This window comes from Staurois parvus, unplaced genomic scaffold, assembly GCF_062004578.1.
Source record: "Staurois parvus isolate SC_StPar_1 unplaced genomic scaffold, SC_StPar_1.0 ptg001826l, whole genome shotgun sequence".
NCBI lineage: Eukaryota > Metazoa > Chordata > Amphibia > Anura > Ranidae > Staurois > Staurois parvus.
Window position 1 is genome coordinate 302,462 of NW_028319622.1, and position 26,766 is coordinate 329,227.

Sequence of the window (26,766 nt, forward strand, 5' to 3'; positions counted from 1 at the left end):
TAAAAATATATTTTTAAAAATTAATTTTTTTTAAATATATTCTTCAGATTTTTTTTAACATTAAAAAAAACTCATTTGGGTGCCCACCTACTGGCTTCCACTGACGCGTTTCGCCCCCAGCTGGGGATCAGACTCTGCAACAAAGCCACATCAGGGAGCAATTATTGGAGGAATTTAGAAGGTGGGGGTGTCCTCTTTGCTTGATTCAAGTGTATGTTACCCCAACATTTCATATTCCTGGTAAGTGTTTGTTATAGCATGTACTTGTATTAACAATCATCCTGCCCTTTTGCATTGCTTGCTTTGTGTGAAATATCTGGTGATCCTATCAGTCCCCCTGCTTTCCTATTTCAAACTGACCACACCAGAGCATGGAAGCATATCCATCCTAGTGTGGTCAGTTTTATTCTTGCATTCCACTTGGAAGCACAGCCTGCCTGTACTCCAGTGGTCAGACTGGTGCTGACACGCCTCCTGCACAGCTCTTCATTCAGAAAATCAGTGTGCTGCTGTTTCTCTTCCTCTTGCTGATATGCCACCTTGCAGACTCCGCCCCCAGTTCTCTAAGTTCCATATGCAGCTGAGAACTGAGGACATGTGATTACTTATACCCTTTTTTCTTTTTTTTTATATCAGCCCCTGCAGCTGAGGCAGTGTGGCTATACTTTGTCCTATAGACAGTGATGTATTTAGGTTTTGTGCTGCCCTAGGCAACACAGAAATCGGACGCCCCCCCCCCCAGCAGAGAGAGCCAAACACTGACTAACACCAGACCCCCCCATGAAGAGAGCCTGACACCGACCAACAGCAGACCCCCCCTCTTCATTGAGAGAGCCTGACACCAACCAACACCAGACCCCCCCTTATGGAGAGAGCCTGACACCGACCAACACCAGACCCCCCTCATGGAGAGAGCCTGACACTGACCAACACCAGAGTCCCCCTGTGGAGAGAGCCTGGCACCGACCAACACCAGACTCCCCCCCCATGGAGAGAGCCTGACACCGACCAACACCAGACACCCCCACCCCATGGAGAGAGCCTGACACTGACCAACACCAGACACCCCCACCCCATTGACAGAGCCTGACACCAACCAACACCAGACCCCCCCCAGAGAGCCTGACAGTGACCAACAACACCCCTACCCCATCCCTACCCCTACCCGAGAAAGCCCTGGGAATGACAGTCGGGCTCTGCATATACCATCAAGCAGCCCCTCTCAGATCCCACCTGGTCCCCATGCTGCATATATTCCTTCTCCTGGGGGGTAGTGCTGCCCCCCTAAAAAATGCCGCCCTAGGCAAATGCCTTGTTTGCATTGTGGTAAATACGTCCCTGCCTATAGGGAAGGCCCTCGCCCATACTGGTGGTCATCTGAAACCAGAAACGAGAAGTTGAGGACAAACCTTACCCCTTGGGTCTGAACCTTCAAGCCTGCCCGGAGATGGAGCGATTTGAGCTGTCCTTGACGTTTTAGCGGTTTTCCTGCTCTGTGTCTACCGGTTTCTTGTTTGCGCCGTCCAGAGTGCTCGGTGTCTAGACCTGTGTTTGTCTGATCAGATGAATGTCACTGAGTCATCCCCGCTTAATTGTTCCATTCTGGTGAAGCAGATGTGGCCCTTGATCTAGAGATACGTGAGGCTGTCCCCAGAGGGGAGGTCACCAGCGGTCCTCTGGAGGGGCAATATTACAGCAGCATCTGCTAAAATGTTGGGTTGTTCTAATCTTTTTATTCTTGAGATGACGGTAAACAAAGGATTATGTGTACCTGGGAGGAATTGGATCAGGCTGATGCCATCTGCAGATTAACTACGACTTTATTTTGAAAGGTGAGATTAAATGTGACTTTATAGGTGAATCCAAACAATCCAGATACAGAACCAAAATACATGAGGATTTGCTGAAAGTTCTGCTAATTATGGTAAAGAGTAACCCCACCGAGTGGGCAACAAAATACCTTGAGACATACAAGAGTCTGCAGAGGGAGGCGGGGCAGTGACAGTCTGCAGAGGGAGGCGGGGCGGTGACACAGTCTGCAGAGGGAGGCGGGGCGATGGCACATTCTGCAGAGGGAGGCTGGGCGGTGACACAGTCTGCAGCGGGAGGTGGGGCAGTGACACAGTCTGCAGAAGGAGGCGGGGCGGTGACAGTCTGCAGAGGGAGGCGGGGCGGTGACACAGTCTGCAGAGGGAGGCGGGGCGATGGCACATTCTGCAGAGGGAGGCGGGGTGGTGACACAGTCTGCAGAGGGAGGCGGGGCGGTGACACAGTCTGCAGAGGGAGGCGGGGCGATGGCACATTCTGCAGAGGGAGGCTGGGCGGTGACACAGTCTGCAGCGGGAGGTGGGGCAGTGACACAGTCTGCAGCGGGAGGCGGGGAGGTGACACAGTCTGCAGAGGGAAGCGGGGCGGTGACACAGTCTGCAGAGGGAAGCGGGGCGGTGACACAGTCTGCAGAGGGAGGCGGGGAGGTGACACAGTCTGCAGAGGGAAGCGGGGCGGTGACACAGTCTGCAGAGGGAGGCGGGGCAGTGACAGTCCGCAGAGGGAAGCGGGGCAGTGACACAGTCTGCAGAGGGAAGCTGGGCAATGATGCAGAGTCTGCAGATGGAGGCAGGGCAGTGACACAGTCTGCAGAGGGAGGCGGGGCAATGATGCAGAGGGAGACGGTGCAGAGGCACAGTTTTTGCAGAGAGAGGCGGGGCAGTGGCACAGTCTGCAAAAACTGTGCTTCTGCTCCACCTCCCTCTGCAAACTGTGCCACTGCCCCGCCTCCCTCTGCACACTGTGTCACCGCCTCCCTCTGCAAAAACTGTGCTTCTGCCCCGCCTCCCTCTGCAGAGGGAGGCGGTGACACGGTGTGCAGAGGGAGGCGGGGCGGTGGCACAGTGTGCAGAGGGAGGTGGGGCGGTGACACAGTCTGCAGAGGGAGGTGGGGCGGTGACACAGTCTGCAGAGGGAGGTGGGGCGGTGACACAGTCTGCAGAGGGAGACGGGGCAGTGACACAGTCTGCAGAGGGAGGTGGGGCGATGGCACAGTGTGCAGAGGGAGGCAGTGACACAGTGTGCAGAGGGAGGCAGTGACACAGTGTGCAGAGGGAGGCGGGGCAGTGGCACAGTGTGCAGAGGGAAGCGAGGCGGTGGCACAGTGTGCAGAGGGAAGCGAGGCGGTGGCACAGTGTGCAGAGGGAAGCGAGGCGGTGGCACAGTGTGCAGAGGGAAGCGAGGCGGTGGCACAGTGTGCAGAGGGAGGCGGGGCAGTGACAGCCTGCAGAGGGAGGCGGTGGCACAGTGTGCAGAGAGAGGCGGCGAGGTGGCACAGTGAGCAGAGGGAGGTGGAGCGGTGACACAGTGTGCAGAGGGAGGTGGATCGGTGACACGGTGTGCAGAGGGAGGTGGAGCGGTGACACGGTGTGCAGAGGGAGGTGGAGCGGTGACACGGTGTGCAGAGCAGGTAGGAGGTGGCGGAGCAGCATGGGGTCTACCAATCTCTCATGATAATAACATGCAGCCATCTAGCACAGCAGTCTTTGGGGGGAACACGCAGGTACATGGATTACTGTAGGAAATCTTCAGGCAGGTAAATGGTTATCATAAATGTAGTAAAACTGTTTATTTAGAGGAATAGATGGAGTGGCCCTTTAACACCGCTCTCCCCGGTTACTGCTGAGCATATGGAGGAGATTTGGTCTGAGATTCCCCACTCCACAAACGCCACAATGTGACATTTCATGTATCTGATCCCCAGGCTCCGCGCTGCCAGGGCCGCCTCGTCAACAAACCCACCGGGCTCCCTCCGCTCCGTGTGCGAAAATGTCAGTTTACTTAGCTGGAAGCCGTAATTAAACCCCTCTCTGGATTCTGGGTGTCCCACCAGCGGCGGCATCTGCTACTGTGAATCATCCGTGAGCCAGACGAACATGATTCACACTTGTTTTTCCTCTGTTTAATTATCTGTGGCCCCAAGATATCCCCCCCCCCACCACATTCTCACAACATATTCCAAACATTCCAAAAAGCTGGAAAGAAGTAATACAAGGTCTGTCGTGCAACATTTCTGGTCTGGGGCAAGTTTTGGGGAAATCTGTTTGATGAATCTGTATAAACCTTCGAGTACCAGAACGCCAAGGCTCCGGGGAGACTACAACTCCACAGGTGGTGGTATTTATAGTAAAAGCAAAACCCTGCCTCTGAAATACCAACACGCTCATTTCTGAGTCGTTTCAGCTGCTGGAGGATCCTGGTCCTTCCATGACCTATGCTGCCGATTCTTGTCCTACTGTCATCCACTGCGCTCATTAGAAGACAAACCACTGCCTCAGGCCAAGTACTCTCTCTCTTCTCTCCCTTAAAAATTTGAAAAACTCAACTATCTACTATCCCTTTGTAATGATCATTCTTAAACCTTCCCCATCTGCTGGTCAATACTTAGCACTGCAGCTCTCAATTCTACTGCACACCTACACTAATTAGGAGTGCTTAAATAGATTGATGGACATTCAGCCCATCCCTGATTAGTCTGTCTGCTCATGCCCTGGATTGTCTCTGCATATTGTCTGGCCTGTGTTTTGTACCCATCTTGTCTGTGCTCGATCATCAACCTGTTATCTTTGCTATCATCAGTCATTTCCCTTTCTGTCTGGAACGTTGTCTCTGCTTAGGATTGGTTTGTCTGCACCTAATCCGGACAACAGCCTGCTGACTTTACCATTTTCTTTTCCATGTTCTTTGCTCAGATCCGTTTGAAGACTAAAGCCTACTACACTCTACTAGTTATTTATTTTATTTAACCCAGTGGGCGGAATAAAAAAAGGAAGAGCCACTGTACTAACCAGGGGCGGACTGACCATTTAGGCACTCGGGCATTGCCTGAGGGCCCAGGGTCAGTAGGGGGCCTCATGAGAAGCCCCTGGTTTAGTAACTCTGCCCCAATGAGTCTACCAAACTCCTGGACACCCTTCTCTTCTAATATCCTATGTTCCAATGTAGTGTCACGTCCATCCACTATCCAACTACCCACTCCAGTATCCAAGAATGACCACATAGGTGGATCTCCCATCCAGAAAGGGTTTTGCTGTCTTGGCCTGAAGTGATTATCCTTGGACCTGCCGTGATCTTTTTTCCTCAGCTAATTTTGTTTGGGGTTCATAAGCGGCCTCAATGTTTTTTGATTTATTCTGGAAAGCAAAAGGAACAGAGGGTTTTAGTACGTCTTGGAAAATCCTAGAGCACTTTTGATGCCCAGAATTGCTCTGTATGGTTTTGTTGTAAAAGGGTCAGTGATATTTTTGCATTGGTAAATTGGCATTGAGTAAGATTATCTAAATCAGCGGTCTCAAATCTTTCCAAACAAAGGGCCAGTCTGCTGATCTTCAGACTTTAGTGGGGGGGGGGGGGGGGGAGTAGAAGTAAAAAAATCCTGGTCTCAATGGACGTATCCCATTCCCCATCATTAGTGTCAGCGGGAGGAATAGTGCCCCATCATTGGTGTCAGTGTGAGGAATAGTGCCCCATCATTGGTATCAGTGGGAGGAATAGTGTCCCATCATTGGTGTCAGTGGGAGGAATAGTGCCCCATCATTGGTGTCAGTGGGAGGAATAGTGTCCCACCATTGGTGGTCAGTGGGAGGAATAGTGCCCCATCATTGGTGTCAGTGGGAAGAATAGTGTCCCATCATTGGTGGTCAGTGGGAGGAATAGTGCCCCATCATTGGTGTCAGTGGAAGGTATAGTGCCCCATTATTCGTGTCCGTGGGAGGAATAGTGTCCTATATCAGTAGAAGGAATAGTGCCCCAAAGTAGGTGTCAGTGGGAGGAAGAGTGTCCCATCATTGGTGTCAGTGGAAGGAATAGTGTCCCATCATTGGTGTCAGTGGAAGGAATAGTGCCCCATCATTGGTATCAGTGTGAACAATAGTGCCCCATTATTGGTGTCAGTGGGAGGAATAGTGTCTCATAGTAGGTGTCAGTGGGAAGAATAGTGTCTCATAGTAGGTGTCAGTGGGAAGAATAGTGCCCCATAGTAGGTGTCAGTGGGAGGAATAGGGCCTCATCATTGATATCAGAGGGAGGAATAGTGATCATCATTGGTGTCAGTGGGAGGAATAGTGCCCCATCATTGGTATCAGTGTGAAGAATAGTGCCCCATTATTGGTGTCAGTGGGAGGAATAGTGTCTCATAGTAGGTGCCAATGGGAATAGTGTCCCATCATTGGTATCAGTGGGAGAATTAGTGTCCCATCATTGGTATCAGTGGGAGAATTAGTGCCCCATCATTGGTGTCAGTGGAAGGAATAGTGTCCCATCATTGGTATCAGTGGTAGGAATAGTGCCCCATCACTGGTATCAGTGGGAGGAATAGTGCCCCATCACTGGTGTCAGTGGGAGGAATAGTGCCCCATCACTGGTGTCAGTGGGAGGAATAGTGCCCCATCACTGGTGTCAGTGGGAGGAATAGTGCCCCATCACTGGTGTCAGTGGGAGGAATAGTGCCCCATCATTGGTATCAGTGTGAAGAATAGTGCCCCATTATTGGTGTCAGTGGGAGTAATAGTGACATGTATCAGTAGAAGTAATAGTGTCCCATCATTGGTGTCAGAGACCTCTCCCCTGTCGGCTTTACCTGATGATCGCTGAGTGCCGGCCGGGACGCAGTGATTGACATCTCTACCCGCCAACAGCAGCACAAGCAGGGCGGCGTGCACACGCCCCCTACCCGGAAATGCAAATCACACACATATACATATATATATATTCACACACATGATTTTGCGCAGTCTCGCCCCCTGTAGCAGTACTTCTACTATAGGGCGGCAGGCAAGCAGTTAAATGTTCGGATTGTGTCTGTAAAGTTAAAACATCAGTTTAGAAACAATAAATAAATAAATAATGTATCTGTAATTGACCCAACGCCGCTCTAGTTTTCCCTTTAAACAATCAGCGGCGGTATTGCTGCCACCCGGCCGATGATAAATCACGGAGTGGATAATTGCCGGGGGCCAGGGTGCCAAAAGCAGTCAAATCAGATCCTCCGAACGCTTTTCCTTTGTTTTCTAATAAAAAGCAGAATTGTGACAAATAAGCCTCTTAGTATCCAATATTCTGCTCGGTCGCGTAGCGAAAAAAGAAAATTTCATAATCTCGCCGCAGCCAAATCCATTCGATTGAATCTTGAGTCTAAAAAAAAAAAAAAAAAAAAATGTCTACTTCTATTAGTGTTCATGAAAGATGAATCCATTCATGACAGGAGCTGCAGACGTCACGCAGCATCAGCCGAGCGAAGATGAAAAGCCTCCTCGCACATCCATCACACGACGCAGGGATGCTTTTTGTCAGATTACTAAAAAAAAAAAAATGCCTAACGCCTGGCACCCTTTCCTCCGAGGTGTCCGGAGCCTGTCAGTCAGCGAGGCCGTCCTTTATTGAGAATCTGGCCCAATGCCGAGAAACGCGGACAGGATCGTCGCTGCCGTCTCTGGGAGGGTCGCTGCGCTGATGAAACCAATGTAGCCGAGTTCCCCGCTAGCAGCGACATCGCAGGGCAAGTGATAGAATCGCAGAGCAAGGATTCTACGCCCCTCGCTATTTGGTGGGGGCTCCATTTTCAGCCTGAATTGTATATTTCTTTTAAGCAATAACATCATGGAGTTTAGAATTCTGATACAAAGTTGTATTTTTCAGGGGTCTCTAAACTTTCTAAAGAAAGGGCCAGTTTGGTATCCTTCAGACTTTAGAGGGGCCGGACTGTGGCCAGTGGGAGTAGAAACTGTCCTAGCATCCATGGGAGGGAACTGTGCCCCATCGGTGTCATTGAGAATAGTGTGCCATTGTTGGTGTCAGTGAAGTGAATAGTGCCCCCTTTTTGACAGCAAGGATGGGGCACTATTCCTCCCACTGACACCAATGATGGGGCACTATTCCTCCCACTGATACCAATGATGGGGCACTATTCCTCCCACTGACACCAATGATGGCGCACTATTCCTCCCACTGACACCAATGATGGAGCACTATTCCTCTCACTGACACCAATGATGGAGCACTATAACTCCCTCTGACTCCAGTGATGGGCACTATTCCTCTCACTGACACCAATGATGAAGCACTATTCCTCCCACTGACACCAATGATGGGGCACTATTCCTCCCACTGATACAAATTATGGGGCACTATTCCTCCCACTGATACCAATGATGGGTACTATTCCTCCCACTGACACCAATGATGGGGCACTATTCCTCCCACTGATACCAATGATGGGGCACTATTCCTCCCACTGATACCAATGATGGGGCACTATTCCTCCCACTGACACCAATGATGGCGCACTATTCCTCCCACTGACACCAATGATGGAGCACTATTCCTCTCACTGACACCAATGATGGAGCACTATAACTCCCTCTGACTCCAGTGATGGGCACAATTCCTCTCACTGACACCAATGATGAAGCACTATTCCTCCCACTGACACCAATGATGGAACACTATTCCTCCCACTGATACCAATTATGGGGCACTATTCCTCCCACTGATACCAATGATGGGTACTATTCCTCCCACTGACACCAATGATGGGGCACTATCCCTCCCACTGACACCAATGATGGGGCACTATCCCTCCCACTGACACCAATGATGGGGCACTATCCCTCCCACTGACACCAATGATGGGGCACTATCCCTCCCACTGACACAAATGATGGGGCACTATCCCTCCCACTGACACCAATGATGGGGCACTATTCCTCCCACTGACACCAATGATGGGGCACTATTCCTCCCACTGACACCAATGATGAGGCACTATTCTTCCCACTGACCCCAATGATGGGGCACTATTCCTCCCACTGACCCCAATGATGGGGCACTATTCCTCCCAGACACCAATGATGGGGCACTATTCCTCCCACTGACACCAATGATGGGGCACTATTCCTCCCACTGACACCAATGATGGGGCACTATTCCTCCCACTGACACCAATGATGGGGCACTATTCCTCCCACTGACACCAATGATGGGGCACTATTCCTCCCACTGACACCAATGATGGGGCACTATTCCTCCCACTGACACCAATGATGGGGCACTATTCCTCTCACTGACACCAATGATGGGGCACTATTCCTCCCACTGACACCAATGATGGAGCACTATTCCTCCCACTGATACCAATGATGGGGCACTATTCCCCCCCACTGACACCAATGATGGGGCACTATTCCTCCCATTGATACCAATGATGGGGTACTATTCCTCCTACTGACACCAATGATGGGGCACAATTCCTCCCACTGACACCAATGATGGGGCACTATTCCTCCCACTGACACCAAGGATGGGGCACTATTCCTCCCACTGACACCAATGATGGGGCACTATTCCTCCCACTGACACCAGTGTGATGTTTTGTTGTTATGCGAGGTTCCAGATTTTGTGGTCTATACTCGTATGCATATGTAGCCACTTGCTGCCTCATCATGAACATGTATGTGATTGACATGACGTGGTTATGTGGTCATCTGTCAGCCATATCCTCTGTATCAGTGTTTTTAGAGCTGGCAATGCTTTACAAAATAAAATCCTAGTGCAGCGAATACGGCTCTGAACTGCATTAGGTGCGATTGCCCACAAGCTGATTTTGTGCATGTTATATGCTCATGCTCCGCCATTGCTGGACATGGACCACGGAGGTTTGTGATACGGAACGCTTTTAGCAAACGAAATGTCAGTTAGTTCAGTTGTACAAGTCCATTTCAATGGCTGTTTGTTGGTCTTGGCAAGATGGCGGCCTTTTCTACCTGAAGTGATGGGAGTCGGTGATGCTGATGTGTCCTATTGATTCCCGCACCGGCTAATAATAATCGCATTCTGCCCGTATCGAGGACATCGGAATGTAAGCTTTCCTGGGTGAAGGACGGATGCGGGAAATTCAGCGTTTGTATGCCAAGTGCCGAGGAATATATCCATTCAAGGCTGATCGCTGGTGATGTCCTCGCTTTTCACTACTGGAACAAGAACGGCTTTGTTTATTTTCAGCTTTTTTTTTTTCACTTGCCATCATTTACTAGTTTAGAAGATATAGAAACAAAAAATATAAATACAAAATTGAAAATGAAAAAAAGTAACATCATCATTTGGAACAGAGGAATTAAAGTAGTTGTAAAGACTCAAGGTTTTTTACCTTCATAAATCATCCCCAGCCCCCCCCTAATACACACCTAAGCCCCCTCTCCATCCAGCGATGGGCACTGGAGTCTTGGCTGTCCCTGGACTCCCTTCTCATCATTGGTTGAGACAGAAGTAGGAGCAAGTGGCTCCCACTGCTGTCAATCACAGCCAATGAGAAGGGAGAGGGGGCAGGGCCGAGCCACGGCTCCATGTGTGAATGGACACACAGAGCAGCAGGTGCCCCCATAGCAAGCTGCTTGATATGGGGGCACCCAACAGGAGGGAGGAGCCAGGAGAGCCTGTGGGGGACCCGAGAAGAGGAGGATCCAGGCTTCTCTGTGCAAAACCACTACATAGAGTGGGTATGTATAGACTTTTGTTTTTTCTTTTAAGAAAAAATAACAAACAAAAATGCTCAAAAGTAGCTGCAATTAGCCTATTTTTTTCTGCCCATAGAAGTAAATCATGTGATCCCGGGTGTCCATCCACATCATTGGAGTCTACAAGTGTTTCTGAACCTTCAGCTTCTAGGAGCAGAAAAAAAAAAAAACACTGGATGTTCCTAAACGCTGCTAAGAGTTGGTTTCCAGATGTCTTTTTTCTTAGCGGCCACCGTGGGCGTCTTCAACCACTTCCAGTCCGGACACTTCCCCCCCCCCCTTCCAGTACGGACACTCCCCCCCCCTTCCAGTCCGGACACTTCCCCCCCCCCTTCCAGTCCGGACACTTCCCCCCCCTTCCAGTCCCGACACTTTCCCACCCCCCTTCCAGTCCATACACTTCCCCCCCCCCCTTCCAGTCCGGACACTCCCCCCCCCTTCCAGTCTGGACACTTTCAGCCCCGGACCCCGCATTCACTATATCCGCTCTCCCCAGACCCCGCGTTCACTGTATCCGCTCTCCCCGGACCCCGCGTTCACTGTATCCGCTCTCCCCGGACCCCGCGTTCACTGTATCCGCTCTCCCCGGACCCCGCATTCACTGTATCCGCTCTCCCCGGTCCCCGCATTCACTATATCCGCTCTTCCCGGACCCCGCATTCACTGTATCCGCTCTCCCCGGACCCCGCATTCACTATATCCGCTCTCCCCGGACCCCGCATTCACTATATCCGCTCTTCCCGGACCCCGCATTCACTATATCCGCTCTTCCCGGACCCCGCATTCACTATATCCGCTCTTCCCGGACCCCGCATTCACGATATCCGCCCTTCCCGGACCCCCATTCACTATATCCGCTCTCCCCGGACCCCGCATTCACTATATCCGCTCTCCCCGGACCCCGCATTCACTATATCCGCTCTCCCCGGACCCCGCATTCACTATATCCGCTCTCCCCGGACCCCGCATTCACTATATCCACTCACCCCGGACCCCGCATTCACTATATCCGCTCTGCCCCGGACCCCGCATTCACTATATCCGCTCTCCCCGGACCCCGCATTCACTAAATCTGGTCTCCCACAGTACACAGAACATGGAAATGCAATTATTTTGGTATATATAAACTGCTAAATACCTTTTTTCATCAGCAGTATATAGCAGTCCAGTGACTTCTATCAGTGTCCGGCCGAGCACTGGTTAAAGCTTGGTGGAGGAGTTTACATTCTGCTTTAGGAGGATGAAGGACCCCTGACCTCTGTCTTGACAGTGCTGACTGGCCCTGTGCTGATCACATGCACTCTCCCAAGAAAAAAAAAAAAAACCTAATTAGCAATACACACCAAACCGAGCATGTGCAAATGCCTATAGTTCAATGTGTCTTATCAGGAGATAAGAGGTGGTTGCTTGAAAAAGGGGAGGAACAGAGATGACAGGATCAAACAGCCTTTTTACACAATGCAGAGGATTAACCCCTTAGGTTCCACAGTGAGTATAACAAGCATGATTTACTGCGTCTACAGACTGATTGTACTGTTTTGGGTTTAGGAACACTTTAAGTCAATGAGACCCAGGCACGTCTCCCTTCTAAAAAGTGCTTTCTATTTTATGAAATTGTACAGAGGCAATTTTAAAGATTTTAATGAACTGCTTGTTAAACACAAGTCGACACATCCCAGACTTCACGAGAAACTATTCCCTTGTAGCTTCAATTACAGTAAATAAATACATTACAAATACTGCCGGAGAACAGACATTAGTATAAAAACCCAGAAATAAAAGACTGCAAAACATGCAAATCACTCTTTAAAGCCTTTTTATTTAATTATTCTTTCAAGTCATAAATACACTAATTGGTTTTGTAGCAGACGTTTGCTGTAAAGAGGAGCAAAGGGGCCCGGGAAAATTATTGACTGCTAAAGAACTGAAATCAGGACATTACAGATAATGATGAGTTCTGTCGGCTTCTGCTTTCACTGGCTGCCAAAAATATTTTACAGATACAAAAGAGACCCAAAAGAAGACCGTATGAGAGCAAAGCAAAGATGGAGATCCTGAGAAATGACCGTTCCCAGCATTCCCCACTTCCCTGGTACGTTACAGGAACTTTACTATTCGGAGGAATACATTTTTGACATCTTACAATACACAGCAGTAGTGTCCCCTGTGGGGTAGGCTGTACTGTGGGCAGGTATGTAGACCTGTAGGGTGGGGGAATGTATTGAGGTAGGCATCTAGACCAATGATGGGTCTGTACTGGGCTCAATATATAGACCTGCGAGGGGAGGAGGACTGTATTGGGTGAGGCATTCAGACTAGTGATGAAGGACTGTCCTGGGGTCGGCATGTAGACATGTAAGGGGGACTGTACTGGGTTAAGCATGTAGACCAGTGACGGGGGCTGTACTGGAGTCGGTAAGCAGACCTGTGAGGGGGACTGTAGTGGGTGAGGCATCCAGACCAGTGATGGGGGGGCTGTACTGGAGTCGGTAAGCAGACCTGCGAGGGGGACTGTAGTGGGTGAGGCATCCAGACCAGTGACCTGACCCCAAATATGTATCCTGGTCATCCAGTTCTCAGAGTCTGTGTTTTGGGGGGACATAGACTTGGATCCAAAGTAAAACTACTCCAAAAGGTCCCACAGGAACACACCTCCAAAAGAATAGAGCCCCTTCTACCAGTGATGGGGGGGCTGTATTGGGGACGGTATGTAGACCTGCGAGGGAGGTACTGTATTGGATGAGGCATCCAAACCAGTGATAGGGGGACTGTACTGCAGCTGATAAGTAGACCAACCTGCGAGGGAGGGACTGTATTGGGTGAGGCATCCAAACCAGTGATGGAGGGGTTGTACTGGGGTCGGTATGTAGACCTGCGAGGGAGGTACTGTATTGGGTGAGGCATCCAAACCAGTGATGGGGGAGCTGTACTGGAGTTGGCATGTAGACCTGTGAGGGGGGCTGTATTGGGTGAGGCATCCACACCGGTGATGGGGCTGTAATGGAGTCGGTAAGCAGACCTGCAAGGGGGACTGTAGTGGGTGAGGCATCCACACCAGTAATGGGGGCTGTACTGGAGTCGGTATGTAGACCTGTGAGGGGGGCTGTATTGGGTGAGGCAGCCACACAAGTGATGGGGGCTGTACTGGAGTCGGTAAGCAGACCTGCAAGGGGGACTGTAGTGGGTGAGGCATCCAGACCAGTGAGGGGGGACTGTATTGGGCTCCGTTTGTAGACCTGCAGGCGGGACTGTACTGGGTTAGGCATCCATACCAGTGATGGGGGCTGTACTGGAGTCGGTAAGGAGACCTGCAAGGGGGACTGTAGTGGGTGAGGCATCCAGACCAGTGAGGGGGGACTGTATTGGGCTCCGTTTGTAGACCTGCAGGCCGGACTGTACTGGGTTAGGCATCCAGACCGGTGATGGGGGCTGTACTAGGGTGGTATGTAGACCTGCGGTGTTGGGGAAGGAGGCAGGGCTGACCTGTGTCAGGGACTGAGACCCGTGACACTAACGCGATAAGAAAATACCACAAACATCACCAAATACCTTCAATTTCTACTTTTACATTATATTTCAAATCTGTCACAAAACTTACAGTATGCTTTGTAAAACATCTGATACAAAGTTCAGTAGCAGCTTGGATACATGCAGTGCAAAGAAACAAAATAGTGAAAAACAGAACATAAGTGTCACATATCCACCCAAAATGATGGCCTGATTGTGCTTTTTGTTTAAAAGGTCACTTCCCAAACACTGACCTCCCAGTGGGTGAGCACTATTGGCTCCAGTCTTGATGGAGGTCACACAGCTGCTCTAGAATATAAACTTCAGGGAGACTCCAAAGTGACTGAAAGAGAACTGTCTGTGATCCCTGCCCCAGGGGGCTACTCCGTTCTATTTTCTAACCTGTCCTATCAACGTGAAAGGAAGAAGCTAATTGGATTGCAGGAGGAGAATGTGGAAATGGTTCTCACATATTTCCTGAGCACACAGCGGTGATTTTTAAGGGGTTCTCCGCTCACTGCCAACATCTCTGGTTTCCATATCAGTTATTTCTGGAAGTAGGTTCCTCATACATTTACCGTATGTGTCTGCGGATTACATGCCAGCACTTCTCTTGTGCTCGGTCTCTCGTTGCTTACAAGAAGCTGAGGCTACTTTCACACTGATCGGCCGCAAAAACACATAGGCGGTTTTACAGTGCTGAGCGTTTAGAGGACACGGCTTAAAAACTGCACCAAAAATGCTTCTCATAGGCGTTTTTGAGGCACTTTTCATTGATTTCAATGGGAAGAGGCATTTTTGGGGTGTTTTTTTTTTAACTCACCAAAGATGCTCAAGGCATGAGTTTTATTACACCGCACCGCAAGCGCAATGTCTCTGTGTGAAAACATACATAGATATACATTCACATACACAGGGAAGTGTTTTTCTTGAGTTTTTCAAGCGCTTTTTTTTACGCAAAAACGCTTCAAGAACTCCTCAGTGTGAAAGTAGCCTAAGACAGGCAATCCCAGAACAAAATGGAGGATTAATCTGACAGCTGAAACAAACGGCCTATAACCTGCATCTTCAACAATATTTCTGCAATGTGGATTGTCGCAGAATTGTTCATGTACACTTTTCTCTTTTATGTGATGTTAGTGCATTGTAAAAAAAATCAATTAACAATTCTGCAACAATCCATATTGCAGACGTATTGTTGAAGATGTCCTCTATATGTAATCCCCAACATGTTTCACCATGCTGGCTTCTTCAAGAAGCATTCACACAACGTCAGGCCCTGTATGCATACCCCCTATGACAAATGTGCTAGAGCACGAAACGCGTCAGAGAGGAGCTACAGCGCCTTGACATCACGCCGCCGCTGGCGGACATCTTGGATACACATGGTCAGCTTGTCTTATTTTCTTAGTACTTGCACCCCATTTTGGGAATAAAATACTCTAGTTATACAGTATTACGCTATGTGGCATCCTTTTTTGGGCTCTCTGTGAGTCTAAACATTCACAGAGCCTATCATAGAGGAAACCTGACGTTTTGCTGATACTCACTGGATGACCCTGAAGGGAACAGGAACCTGGCTATCATTATAGTGGATGATCTGGCTGACCCAATGAGACATTATCTCAAATGCGTGTTTTAATCGCGCATCCGGTGAGTGCGCAATTGACCTATTATCGGTCACACCATCTACCACTGTGGATTAATACACAAGACGAATACCTATTTGAGATCCTTCCTGATTCCCACGTTCAATCTATTGGACTTTCACTCATCACTGGAACCACCACATGTGGTCCATGTTATGCACTTTAGATTTATCTATTTACTCGCATATGTATTAATACTATGTCACTATTGGGGATTTATTGCACTATCAGCACTATTATTTGATTGGGAGCTGAATGATTGATCTGCTCTGAGCATTTTATAAATTCATTGGCTTGTTGTTAGTGCTGCACCCTATTTTTAGATTATTTTTTCACACAAGAAGGATAATAAAAATATTTTTTATTAGTATTCTTTTTTAATAGTATCCTTCTTGTGTGAATGCTTCCTGAAGAAGCCAGCATGGTGAAACATGTTGGGGATCACATATAGAGGACATCTTCAACAATACTTTTGCAATATGGATTGTCACAGAATTGTTTGATTTTTATTACAAAACAGTTACATCACATAAAAGGGAAAAGTGCACATGAACAATTGTGCGACAATCCATATTGCAAAAGTATTGTTGAAGATGTCCTCTATATGTGATCCCCAACATGTTTCACCACCATGACTTCTTTATGCAGCATTCACACAAGAAGGATACTAATAAAAAATATATTTTTATTATCCTTCTTGTGTGAATGCTTCCTGAAGAAACCAGGGTGGTGAAACATGTTGGGGATCACATATAGAGGATATCTTCCACAATACTTCTGGATTGTCACAGAATTGTTCATGTACACTTTTCTTCTTATGTGATGTAACTGCTTTGTAATAAAAATCAGTGAACAATTCTGCGACAATTCATATTGCAGAAGTATTGTTGCCGAAATCCTCTATATGTGATCCTCAACATGTTCCACCATCTTGGCTTCTTCAAGCAGTATTCACACAAGAAGGATACTAATAAAAAAGAATAATAAGAAAAAGTTATTTGTATTAGTATCCTTCTTGTGTGAATGATTCCTGAAGAAGTCAGGATGGTGAAACATGTTGGGGATCACATATAGAGGATATCTTCGACAATACTTCTGCAATATGGATTGTCGCAGAATTGTTCCTGTACACTTTTACCTTTTTGTGATGTAACTGCTCTGTAATAAAAATCAGTGAACAATTCTGCAACAATCCATATTGCAGAAGTATTGTCGAAGATATCCTCTATATGTGATCCCCAACATGTTTCACCATCCTGACTTCTTCAGGAATCATTCACACAAGAAGGATACTAATACAAATAACTTTTTCTTATTATTCTTTTTTATTAGTATCCTTCTTGTGTGAATACTGCTTGAAGAAGCCAAGATGGTGGAACATGTTGAGGATCACATATAGAGGATTTCGGCAACAATACTTCTGCAATATGAATTGTTGCAGAATTGTTAATTGATTTTTATTACAGAGCAGTTACATCACATAAAAGGTAAAAGTGTACATGAACAATTCTGTGACAATCCATATTGCAGAAGTATTGTTGAAGATATCCTCTATATGTGATCCTCAACATGTTCCACCATCCTGACTTCTTCAGGAATCAAACAAGAAGGATACTAATAAAAAATTATTTTTATTAGTATCCTTGTGTGAATGCTTCCTGAAGAAGTCAAGATGGCGAAACATGTTGGGGATCACACAGAGGATATGGTCAACAATACTTCTGCAATACGAATTGTCGCAGAATTGTTCACGTACACTTTTACCTTTTATGTGATGTAACTGCTCTGTAATAAAAATCAAACTTTTTATCTGCTAGCTTTGGTTGTGATATATCTATAGCACCGTCAGAATCCCATTCCTAATGTTTCAAACTTAATATCGTTACAATAAAGAGATGTGATGCTTTATACCCCATACCTCCTACCCGCATATTTTACATATTGTAAAATTATCACTTAACCCCTTCCCGCCTGCGCCTCAGGCCCTTTAAGAGTTTCAGAAGCCGGGAGGCGGGACGGGCGGGGGTTTAGGGATCATGTGACCGCCGTGACGCGCCATCACGACGGTCACATGATTGGGAAAGGTCCCGATTGAAAGAGGAGACCGGGACCTTTCCGTGAGTACCGGACATGTGTGCTGGGAACGCGCAGGGCGCGCGCTCTCAGCACGTTTTTTTTTTTTTTTTAATAGAACGCAAATGTGCGGCCGCTCGGCGTCTAGGCCCCGACGCCGGGAGGTAGCACATTTGTGTCCGGCTGGCGTGAAGAGGTTAAAGTGTATCTAAACTTGAGAACAAATATTTAATTTATTGCAGCTTACCAATCCTTACATGCGGTGACTGTATTCGTATTCCTTCTTCTATTTGCACGCGGTGATCCTGCCAAGTAACACAATTCTAGGGTGACAATGTTCCCTCACTATATACTGTATCTATCACAGAGCAGCACTGTCACCTAAGGACTACAGAACACCTCCCCCTCTTGTGCATAACATGGGGGGGCGTATTTCATAGCTGGGAACAATGGTAAATGACTCCTAGATTGTAAGCTCCAAGGATCAGGGCCCTCCCAACCCTCTTGTATTGAATTGTATTGTTGCTGTATTGTCTCCCGTTATATTGTAAAGCGCTGAGCAAACTGTTGGCGCCATAAATCCTGTATAATAATAATAATAATAATAATAATAAGAGCGCAGGGTGCTATTAGCTCACAGGCTCCACCATTATATTTCTCACTTGTTAACACAATCCTTTCAATATTATATATAATAGAGGGGTGAGAGCCGTAAAGTGTATGTAAACCCCAACAATGCACTTCTTTTATATATTTGCTTCAACTCTTTGCACTGAATACGGAACAAGATGGATTGCCTATTGTCAATGAGGACCAAAAATAACTTAGATGGAATTTAACCCCTTTACGACGGCGCCTCCCGGCCCTTTAAGGGTTTCAGAAGCCGGGAGGCAGGGTGGGGTTTAGGGTCATGTGACCGCCGTGACGGTGGTACATGATCGGGAAAGGTCCTGATCAAAAGAGATCGGGACCTTTCCGTGAGTACAGGACATGTGTGTTGGGAACGTGCAGGGCGCGCGCTCTCAGCACATATTTTCTTTTTTAGTAGAACACAAATGTGCGGCCGCTTGGTGTCTAGGCCCAGACGCCGGGAGGCTGCACATTTGCGTTTGGCCGGCGTGAAGAGGTTAAACATTTTCAGATGTAAAAGCCCTCTGAGCCCGGGTTCACACTGATCCGGTGCGGAATTTGCAGCGTTTTCTGTGCGAATTCCGCATCGCACCTCATTCACGCGAACCGCTGTGGCTGTGTATGTTACATTAACAACACCCTGAAATCGGTCCGCAAAACGCGGTGCGATGTGCAGAATCGGATCGTATAGGTGTGAATACCCATGCAATCCGATTCTAGTGCAGCCCAAAAAAAGGGTCGTGCAGCTTTTTGGCGCGAGCCATACAAAAGGTACGGCTCCAATTGCACTGCACACAAATCGCATGTGATTTGCACAGAAATGCGGTGCGGTTCCTGTGCGAATCGCATGCGATATGTCGCAACGCGGAAGTGTGAGCCCGGGCTAAGTGAGGGTTTCAGGTGCTGATGGGGTATTTGTGGGTTACATGAGAAGAACACAAACACACTATATAGATATCTCATGTCACAACCCTGGGCAGATCTCCCAGCTGCCACATAATCGAGCTGAAGCCGCTACGGCCTCTCGCTAAAGCCATGTCAACACAAATTCCCTACGAATGCGGCGTAACACCTTCTGACACATGGCATGATCTCTGCCAGCCATTTGTCTGGAGTATAAAGCACGGCCATGCTGGCACACTTCACTAAGCTCAGAACATCGGAAACCAAGGGAGGTGGAAACGCTGTGGGCCCCCGCTGGCACCTTTAGCTGATGCTGCACGGGTCCTCGTTGCTGGGCTTGACCTCGGACTCCAGCAGCACGCTCATCACGGCTTTTGTCAGGTAGCTGCAGGTCCCTCTCTTGCCCAGAGGGGGGGTGTTGTAGAAGGCAGACATGTCGTCCTAAGGAGAGGGGAAATGAAGACGTATTAGAATCTACAGACAAGGAGACGGCGTGCCGAGGAAGACAGGACTCTGCCTGATGTAGAGACCCCGGCGATAGGCCATTCATTTCAACAAAACTCTTCCTAAAAGATGGTATTTACCTGTAAAATCTCACTTGTTCCACCACTAAAATGCTCCAAGACTGCTGCTGGGTGCTGCCATCTTGGATGTGATGTCATCAGCCCCAGCAGGCTTGAGCGCTCACTCAATTGACACTCTATATTAGGGGACTCCAAACTCCGGATGTGGCCCTTTGCTTGCTTGTATCTGGCCCTTGAGGCAAAAGTCACTGACACCAATATGGAGCACTACTCCTCTCACTGACACCAACAATGGGGCACTAATCCTCCCACTGACACCAATGATGGGGCACTATTCCTCCCACTGACACCAATGGTGGGGCACTATTCCTCCCACTGACACCAACGATGGGGCACTAATCCTCCACTGACACCAACGATGGGGCACTAATCCTCCCACTGACACCAACAATGGGGCACTATTCCTCCCACTGATACCAACGATGGGGCACTATTCCTCCCATTGACACCAACAACTGGGCACTATTCCTTCCACTGACCCCACCGATGGGGCACTATTCCTCCCTATGAACACCAGCAACGGGACGCTACTCCTCCCACTGACACCAATGATGGGGCACTAGGCCTTCCACTGACACCACTCCTTTGACTGACACCAATGAACAATGGGACGCTACTCCTTCTACTGACATCAACAATGGGGCACTATTCCTCCCACTGACACCAACCTTGGGGCACTATGCCCTCCACTGACACCATCGATAGGGTGCTATTCCTCCCACGGACACTAACGATGGGGCACTATTCTTCCCTATGAATACCAACGATGGAACACTATTCCTTCCACTTACACCAACGATGGGGCAACAATTCCTCCCTATGAACAAAAACAACAGGGCACTATTCCTCCCACTGACACCAATGATGGGGCACTATTCCTCCCACTGATACCAATGATGGGGCACTATTCCTCCCACTGACACCAATGATGAGGCACTATTCCTCCCACTGATACCAATGATGGGGAACTATTCCTCCCACTGACACCAATGATGGGACACTATTCCTCCCACTGACACCAATGATGGGGCACTATTCCTCCCACTGATACCAATGATGGGGCACTATTCCTCCCACTGACACCAATGATGGGACACTATTCCTCCCACTGATACCAATAATGGGGCACTATTCCTCCCACTGATACCAATGATGGAGCACTATTCCTCCCACTGACACCAATGATGGGGCACTATTCCTCCCACTGACACCAATGATGGGGAACTATTCCTCCCACTGACACCAATGATGGGACACTATTCCTCCCACTGACACCAATGATGGGGCACTATTCCTCCCACTGATACCAATGATGGGGCACTATTCCTCCCACTGATACCACTGATGGGGCACTATTCCTCCCACTGACACCAATGATGGGGCACTATTCCTCCCACTGACACCAATGATGGAAAAGGCACCAAAAACGCTTCTCAGGAGGTGTTTTTGAGGCGTTTTCAAGGCGCTTTTCCAGCGTTGATTTCAATGGGAATAGGTGTTTTTGGGGCATTTTTTTTTTTAAACTGAACAAACATGTGCCAAAGATGCAGGAGCTTTTACACCGCAACAGAAGCACAACGCCCCAGTGTGAAAACATACATAGACATACATAGGGAAGCATTTTTCAGGTGCTTAATGCAAAAATGCTTCAAAAAGTGTGAAAGCAGCCTAACACAAATGTGCCAATGATACAATTCACAATTACGTATTTGCTATAAGACAGGTTCTCTTGTCGATCTCCTGCTGTGTTCCCCATTTCCTCCCATTATCACAGTGAGAACGGAACGTTGCTGCGGCACACAGGTGACTGGCCAAATTTAATTTTGTGCGCGGCGCTCTATTTGCTGAGATTTTTATCAGATCGCTTGGCAGGAGAGTCGGTGACCTTGAGGCGGTGATTGCTGTCCCGGCTCACCTGTTTTTCCGCTCCCTGAAGCCGGCTCTGGTCTCGCTGAAAATCATTAAATGCCTCTTTCACCAGTTTGTCCAAATCGACTCGCTCTTGAAACTCAAATTCCGGGTTTCTTTCCAGGATGACGGAAACGATCATCAGAAGCTGAGAAAGGACAAAAGGAAAAAAACATTTTTAGGTTAGCTGAAATGCCGTACACCAAGGCGTTCTCTGCTTGGAGGGGGAGGGGAGGGGGTACGATTGGCAGAAACGATCGTTATACAGGGGCTGGTTTACAAAAAATCAAACCAATGTGGAGATGCTGACTACAGCAAGCAACCAGGCGCTGTCTTTGATTATTATTATTATACAGGATTTACATTATTATTATACAGGATTTATATTATTATTATACAGGATTTATATTATTATTATTATACAGGATTTACATTATTATTATACAGGATTTATATTATTATACAGGATTTATATTATTATTATACAGGATTTATATTATTATTATTATAATACAGGATTTATATTATTATTATACAGGATTTATATATTATTATTATTATACAGGATTTATATTATTATTATTATAATACAGGATTTATATTATTATACAGGATTTATATTATTATTATACAGGATTTATATTATTATACAGGATTTATATTATTACTATACAGGATTTATATTATTATTATACAGGATTTATATTATTATTATACAGGATTTATATTATTATTATTATACAGGATTTATATTATTATTATTATACAGGATTTATATTATTATACAGGATTTATATTATTATTATACAGGATTTATATTATTATTATTATACAGGATTTATATTATTATTATACAGGATTTATATTATTATTATTATTATACAGGATTTATATTATTATTATTATACAGGATTTATGGCGGCAACAGTTTGCTCAGCGCTTTACAATATAACGGGAGACAATACAGCAGCAATACAGTTCAATACAAGAGGGATAGGAGGGCCCTGATCCTGGGAGCTTACAATCTAGGAGGGAGGGGCTAGTGGTACAAAAGGTAGTAACTGTGGGGGATGGACTGGTTGGAAGAGTAGAAGATTCCATTATTAGCTGAGGGCGGGATAGGCTTCCCTGAAGAGAGAGGTTTTCAGAGATCGCCTAAAAGTGAGCAGAGTAGGCGATAGTCTGATAGAATGGGGTAGAGAGTTCCAGAGGATGGGGGAGGCTCTGGAGAAGTCCTGGAGACGAGCATGGGAGGAGGAGACAAGGGAGCTAGAGAGCAGGAGGTCGTGGGAGGAGAGGAGAGTACGGTTTGGGTGATATTTGGAGACAAGATCGGTGATGTTATTTGGGGCAGAGATATAAATGGCTTTATATGTTATTGTTAGTGTTTTGAATTTTATTCGTTGGGCAATGGGAAGCCAGTGGAGGGATTGGCAGAGAGGGGTGGCAGATATGGAACGGTACCAATTCTCCTCCTCTAGGGTCCCCCGCTGATGCTCTTGGCTCCTCCTCTTATCTCTCTGCCCCAATAGTAAGCAGCTTGCTATGGGGGCAGACTTGTGGGCTCGATTCCACACCAAGTTGTGTGCGTCTATTGACACACACAGCAATAAATATCTTATACCTACCTGCTCTGTGCAATACCAATACTCCTCTTCTAAGGTCCCTCGCTGGCGCACTTGGCTCCTCCTCTTATCCATCTAACCCCACAGCAAGCCGCTTGCTACGGAGGCAGACATGCTGGCTTAATCCCACCCCGGCTTGTGTCTATGGACACACAACAATAAATATCTCATACTTATCTGCTCTGCGCAATTCCAACCCTCCTCTTATCCGTCTGTTATGGGGGCAGGCCCGTTGGCTCGATCCCACACCAGATTGTGTGCGTCTATTGACACACACAGCAATAAATATCTTATACCTACTTGCTCTGTGCAATACCAATCCTCCCCTTCTAGGGTCCCCCACCGGTGCTCTTGGCTCCTCCTCCTATTTGTCTGTCCCCATAATAAACCACCTGCTATGGGGACAGACGCGTTGGCTCGATCCCACACCAGATTGTGTGCGTCTATTGACACACACAGCAATAAATATCTTATACCTACCTGCTCTGTGCAATGCCTATACTCCCTTTCTAAGGTCCGTCTCTGGCGCTCTTGGCTCCTCCTCTTGTCTCTCTGCCCCCATAGTAAGCCACTTACTATGGGGGCAGACATGGGCTCGATCCTACGCCAGGTTGTGTCTATTGACACACACAGCACAGCTCTTCCCCGCAGCATTTGATTGACATCAGGCAAACTGACATCAATGGCATTTTTGACAAATGAGAGAATGAAGCTTCATATGAAGGCAGACAAAGAACTCTGGCTGTGGTATTAATTAGGGCCCATTCACACTGGTGTGTTAACATGCGTTATGCCGTGTGTTGGGTCAAAGCAGCCAATTCATTTGAACAGGCTGCTTATACACACCATACAAAGATCACTTCTGGTCCTGCGTTGCAATGCGACACCCATCTGTCAGCAGACAAATCCGGGCAATGCATTACACCAATGCATGTAACATGGGCTTCAGTACAATGCAATCGTGTGAATAGGCCCTGTGACGGGAGTGACTTTGGGTGAGGGGCCCATGGAACACAGCCCCCTTTGGAGAGTTGGGGAGACCCCTGTCTCAGCTCCCCATATCCCTATTATGTGTAAGTCACCCTGTGCCTGTTAGGGGTACAGGGTGATCTGTCCTAATATTGGGATGGGGTGTTCATTGTTCACTGCCATGCGACTGCATCCCATTGTTCTATTGTGTGTCTTGCTTGGGAGCAAACTTTTATGGGATATATGTGTTTGTACTGGCTTGGTGGGGGGTGTTTCGGGCAGCCCTTCCCCCTGATGTGACAGCCTGATGATGTGTTTCCTGTTACTGGGTGTATTTCCCCGCCTTGTGTATATATCTTGTATCTATGTTAAAATAAAGCAGTCAATTTCCTGTTTTAATACAAGTCTGGTGCTGTCTCGTCTTGTATGGTCAGCGGTGGTGTCCGTGGATCTGTGTTCGGACAGGGAAGCGGGAGTCTAACGGAAATACCCTAGTGCAGTCGGGGTCCGGTTCTGTTACAGGCCCTACACAAGATATTAGTGTAACAATCATCAGGAAAATGCCACAATGTGGTGATTATACAGCAGCCCTTTTGTTTCTGACTGCAGGCTATTACCTCCACGACGATCTGGCGATACTCAGGCTGAGCGATGTTCTGCAGCATGTCCTCCACCAGCAGGGAGAAGTTCATCTCGTACATGGTCATGTCAGATAAGGTGGGTTGCTGTATGGAGAATGGAGATACGGTTTGGTGAGAAGGGTCTGCACAGGCCTGTAGCTGCAATGAATTAGAATCTACCTAACCCAGCGTGAGAAGCATAGAGCTCCACTCTACAAATGTCTTTTCCTGGACAGTCAACAAAAAGAATGAAGATCTCCTGCGCTACTATTACGTGATAAATTAGGTGAGTGGGAGCTGCTAGGACCCAACCATATACCACGTGGAAATAAAAACTAACGAAACCAAAATGATGCAGCGCTACCCTAATAATAAAATACAATATGGCAAAAACAAAGTGACAAATATATATATATATGTGACAAAAAAATCAGTGGATTGATCCTCTCTGGGGATCTCAATATAAAGTGACATAAAATATATACCGTATTTTCCGGCGTATAAGACGACTTTTTACTTTGAAAATCTTGCCAAAAGTCGGGGGTCGTCTTATACGCCGGTAACGGCATGCTGACACTTTTTAGGGGGGGCGGCGCGGTGCCGCCGCTGCCCCCCCCTTCCAACAGAAGGGACACTAAGTACAGGGGTGGGCAGGGGCTGCTGTCTCTTACCTGGCTCCGGTCCCACGACGATCCGGTCCAGGCAGCGCGGCTGCTCCTTCCTTCGGTTCGTCCACTGGATGTTCGCGCGGCTGCTCGGCTCCGCCTCCTCACCGGTGATTGGCCGCCAGAACTGTAGCTCAGGAAAGGCACACAGGCGGCCAATCACCGGCGAGGAGGCGGAGCTGAGCGGCCCCGCGAAAATCGAGTGGAGATGCAGGTAAGTGTGCCGTGCTTAGGTGCTGCTGCAACCACATATGCTGGCTGCAGCAGCACCGTACCGGAACAGGGGTCAGCAAGTGTCAGTGGGAGGAATAGTGCCCCATCGTTGGTGTCACTAATACCAATGATGGGGCATTATTCCTCCCACTGACACCAACGATGGGGCACTTTTCCTCCCCCCCCACTGACACCAACGATGGGGCACTATTCCCCCCCCCCCCCACTGACACCAACGATTGGGCACTATTCCCCCCCCCCCCACTGACACCAATGATGGGGCACTATTCCACCCCCCACTGACACCAATGATGGGATACTATTCCCCCCCCCACCCCACCCCCCCACTGACACCAATGATGGGATACTATTCCTCCCACTGACACCAAAGATGGGGCACTATTCCACTGACACCAATGATGGGGTGCTATTCCCCCCAATGATACTAATGAAGGGGCACTATTCCTGCCACTGATACCAATGATGGGACACTATTCCTTCCACTGACACCAATGATGTGGCACTATTCCTTCCACTGACACCAATGATGGGGCGCTATTCCTGCCACTGATACTAATGATGGGGTGCTATTCCTCCCACTGACACCAATGATGGGGCACTATTCCTGAAACTGATACCAATGATGGGACACTATTCCTGCCACTGACACCAATGATGGGGCACTATTCCTTCCACTGACACCAATGATGGGGCGCTATTCCTCCCACTGATACCAATGATGGGGCACTATTCCTCCCACTGATACCAATGATGGGGCACTATTCCCCCCACTGATACCAATGATGGGGCACTATTCCTCCCACTGATACCAATGATGAGGCACTATTCCTCCCACTGACACCA

At 48.0% G+C, this 26,766-nt stretch overlaps 1 protein-coding gene across 1 annotated transcript in view; it reads right to left on the bottom strand.

Moving 5' to 3' along the window:
* Window positions 1-18,525: 18,525 nt before the first annotated feature.
* The window catches only part of LOC149434127 (phosphorylase b kinase regulatory subunit beta-like), a gene marked incomplete at its 5' end in the record, with an annotated part of 55,035 nt that continues 46,794 nt past the window's right edge, over window positions 18,526-26,766 (bottom strand). The window contains 3 exons of the mRNA XM_089664074.1: window positions 18,526-19,759; window positions 21,818-21,958; window positions 25,022-25,129. Coding sequence (XP_089520200.1) covers window positions 19,622-19,759; window positions 21,818-21,958; window positions 25,022-25,129 — 387 coding nt within the window. The remainder of the gene's footprint in view (window positions 19,760-21,817; window positions 21,959-25,021; window positions 25,130-26,766) is intronic.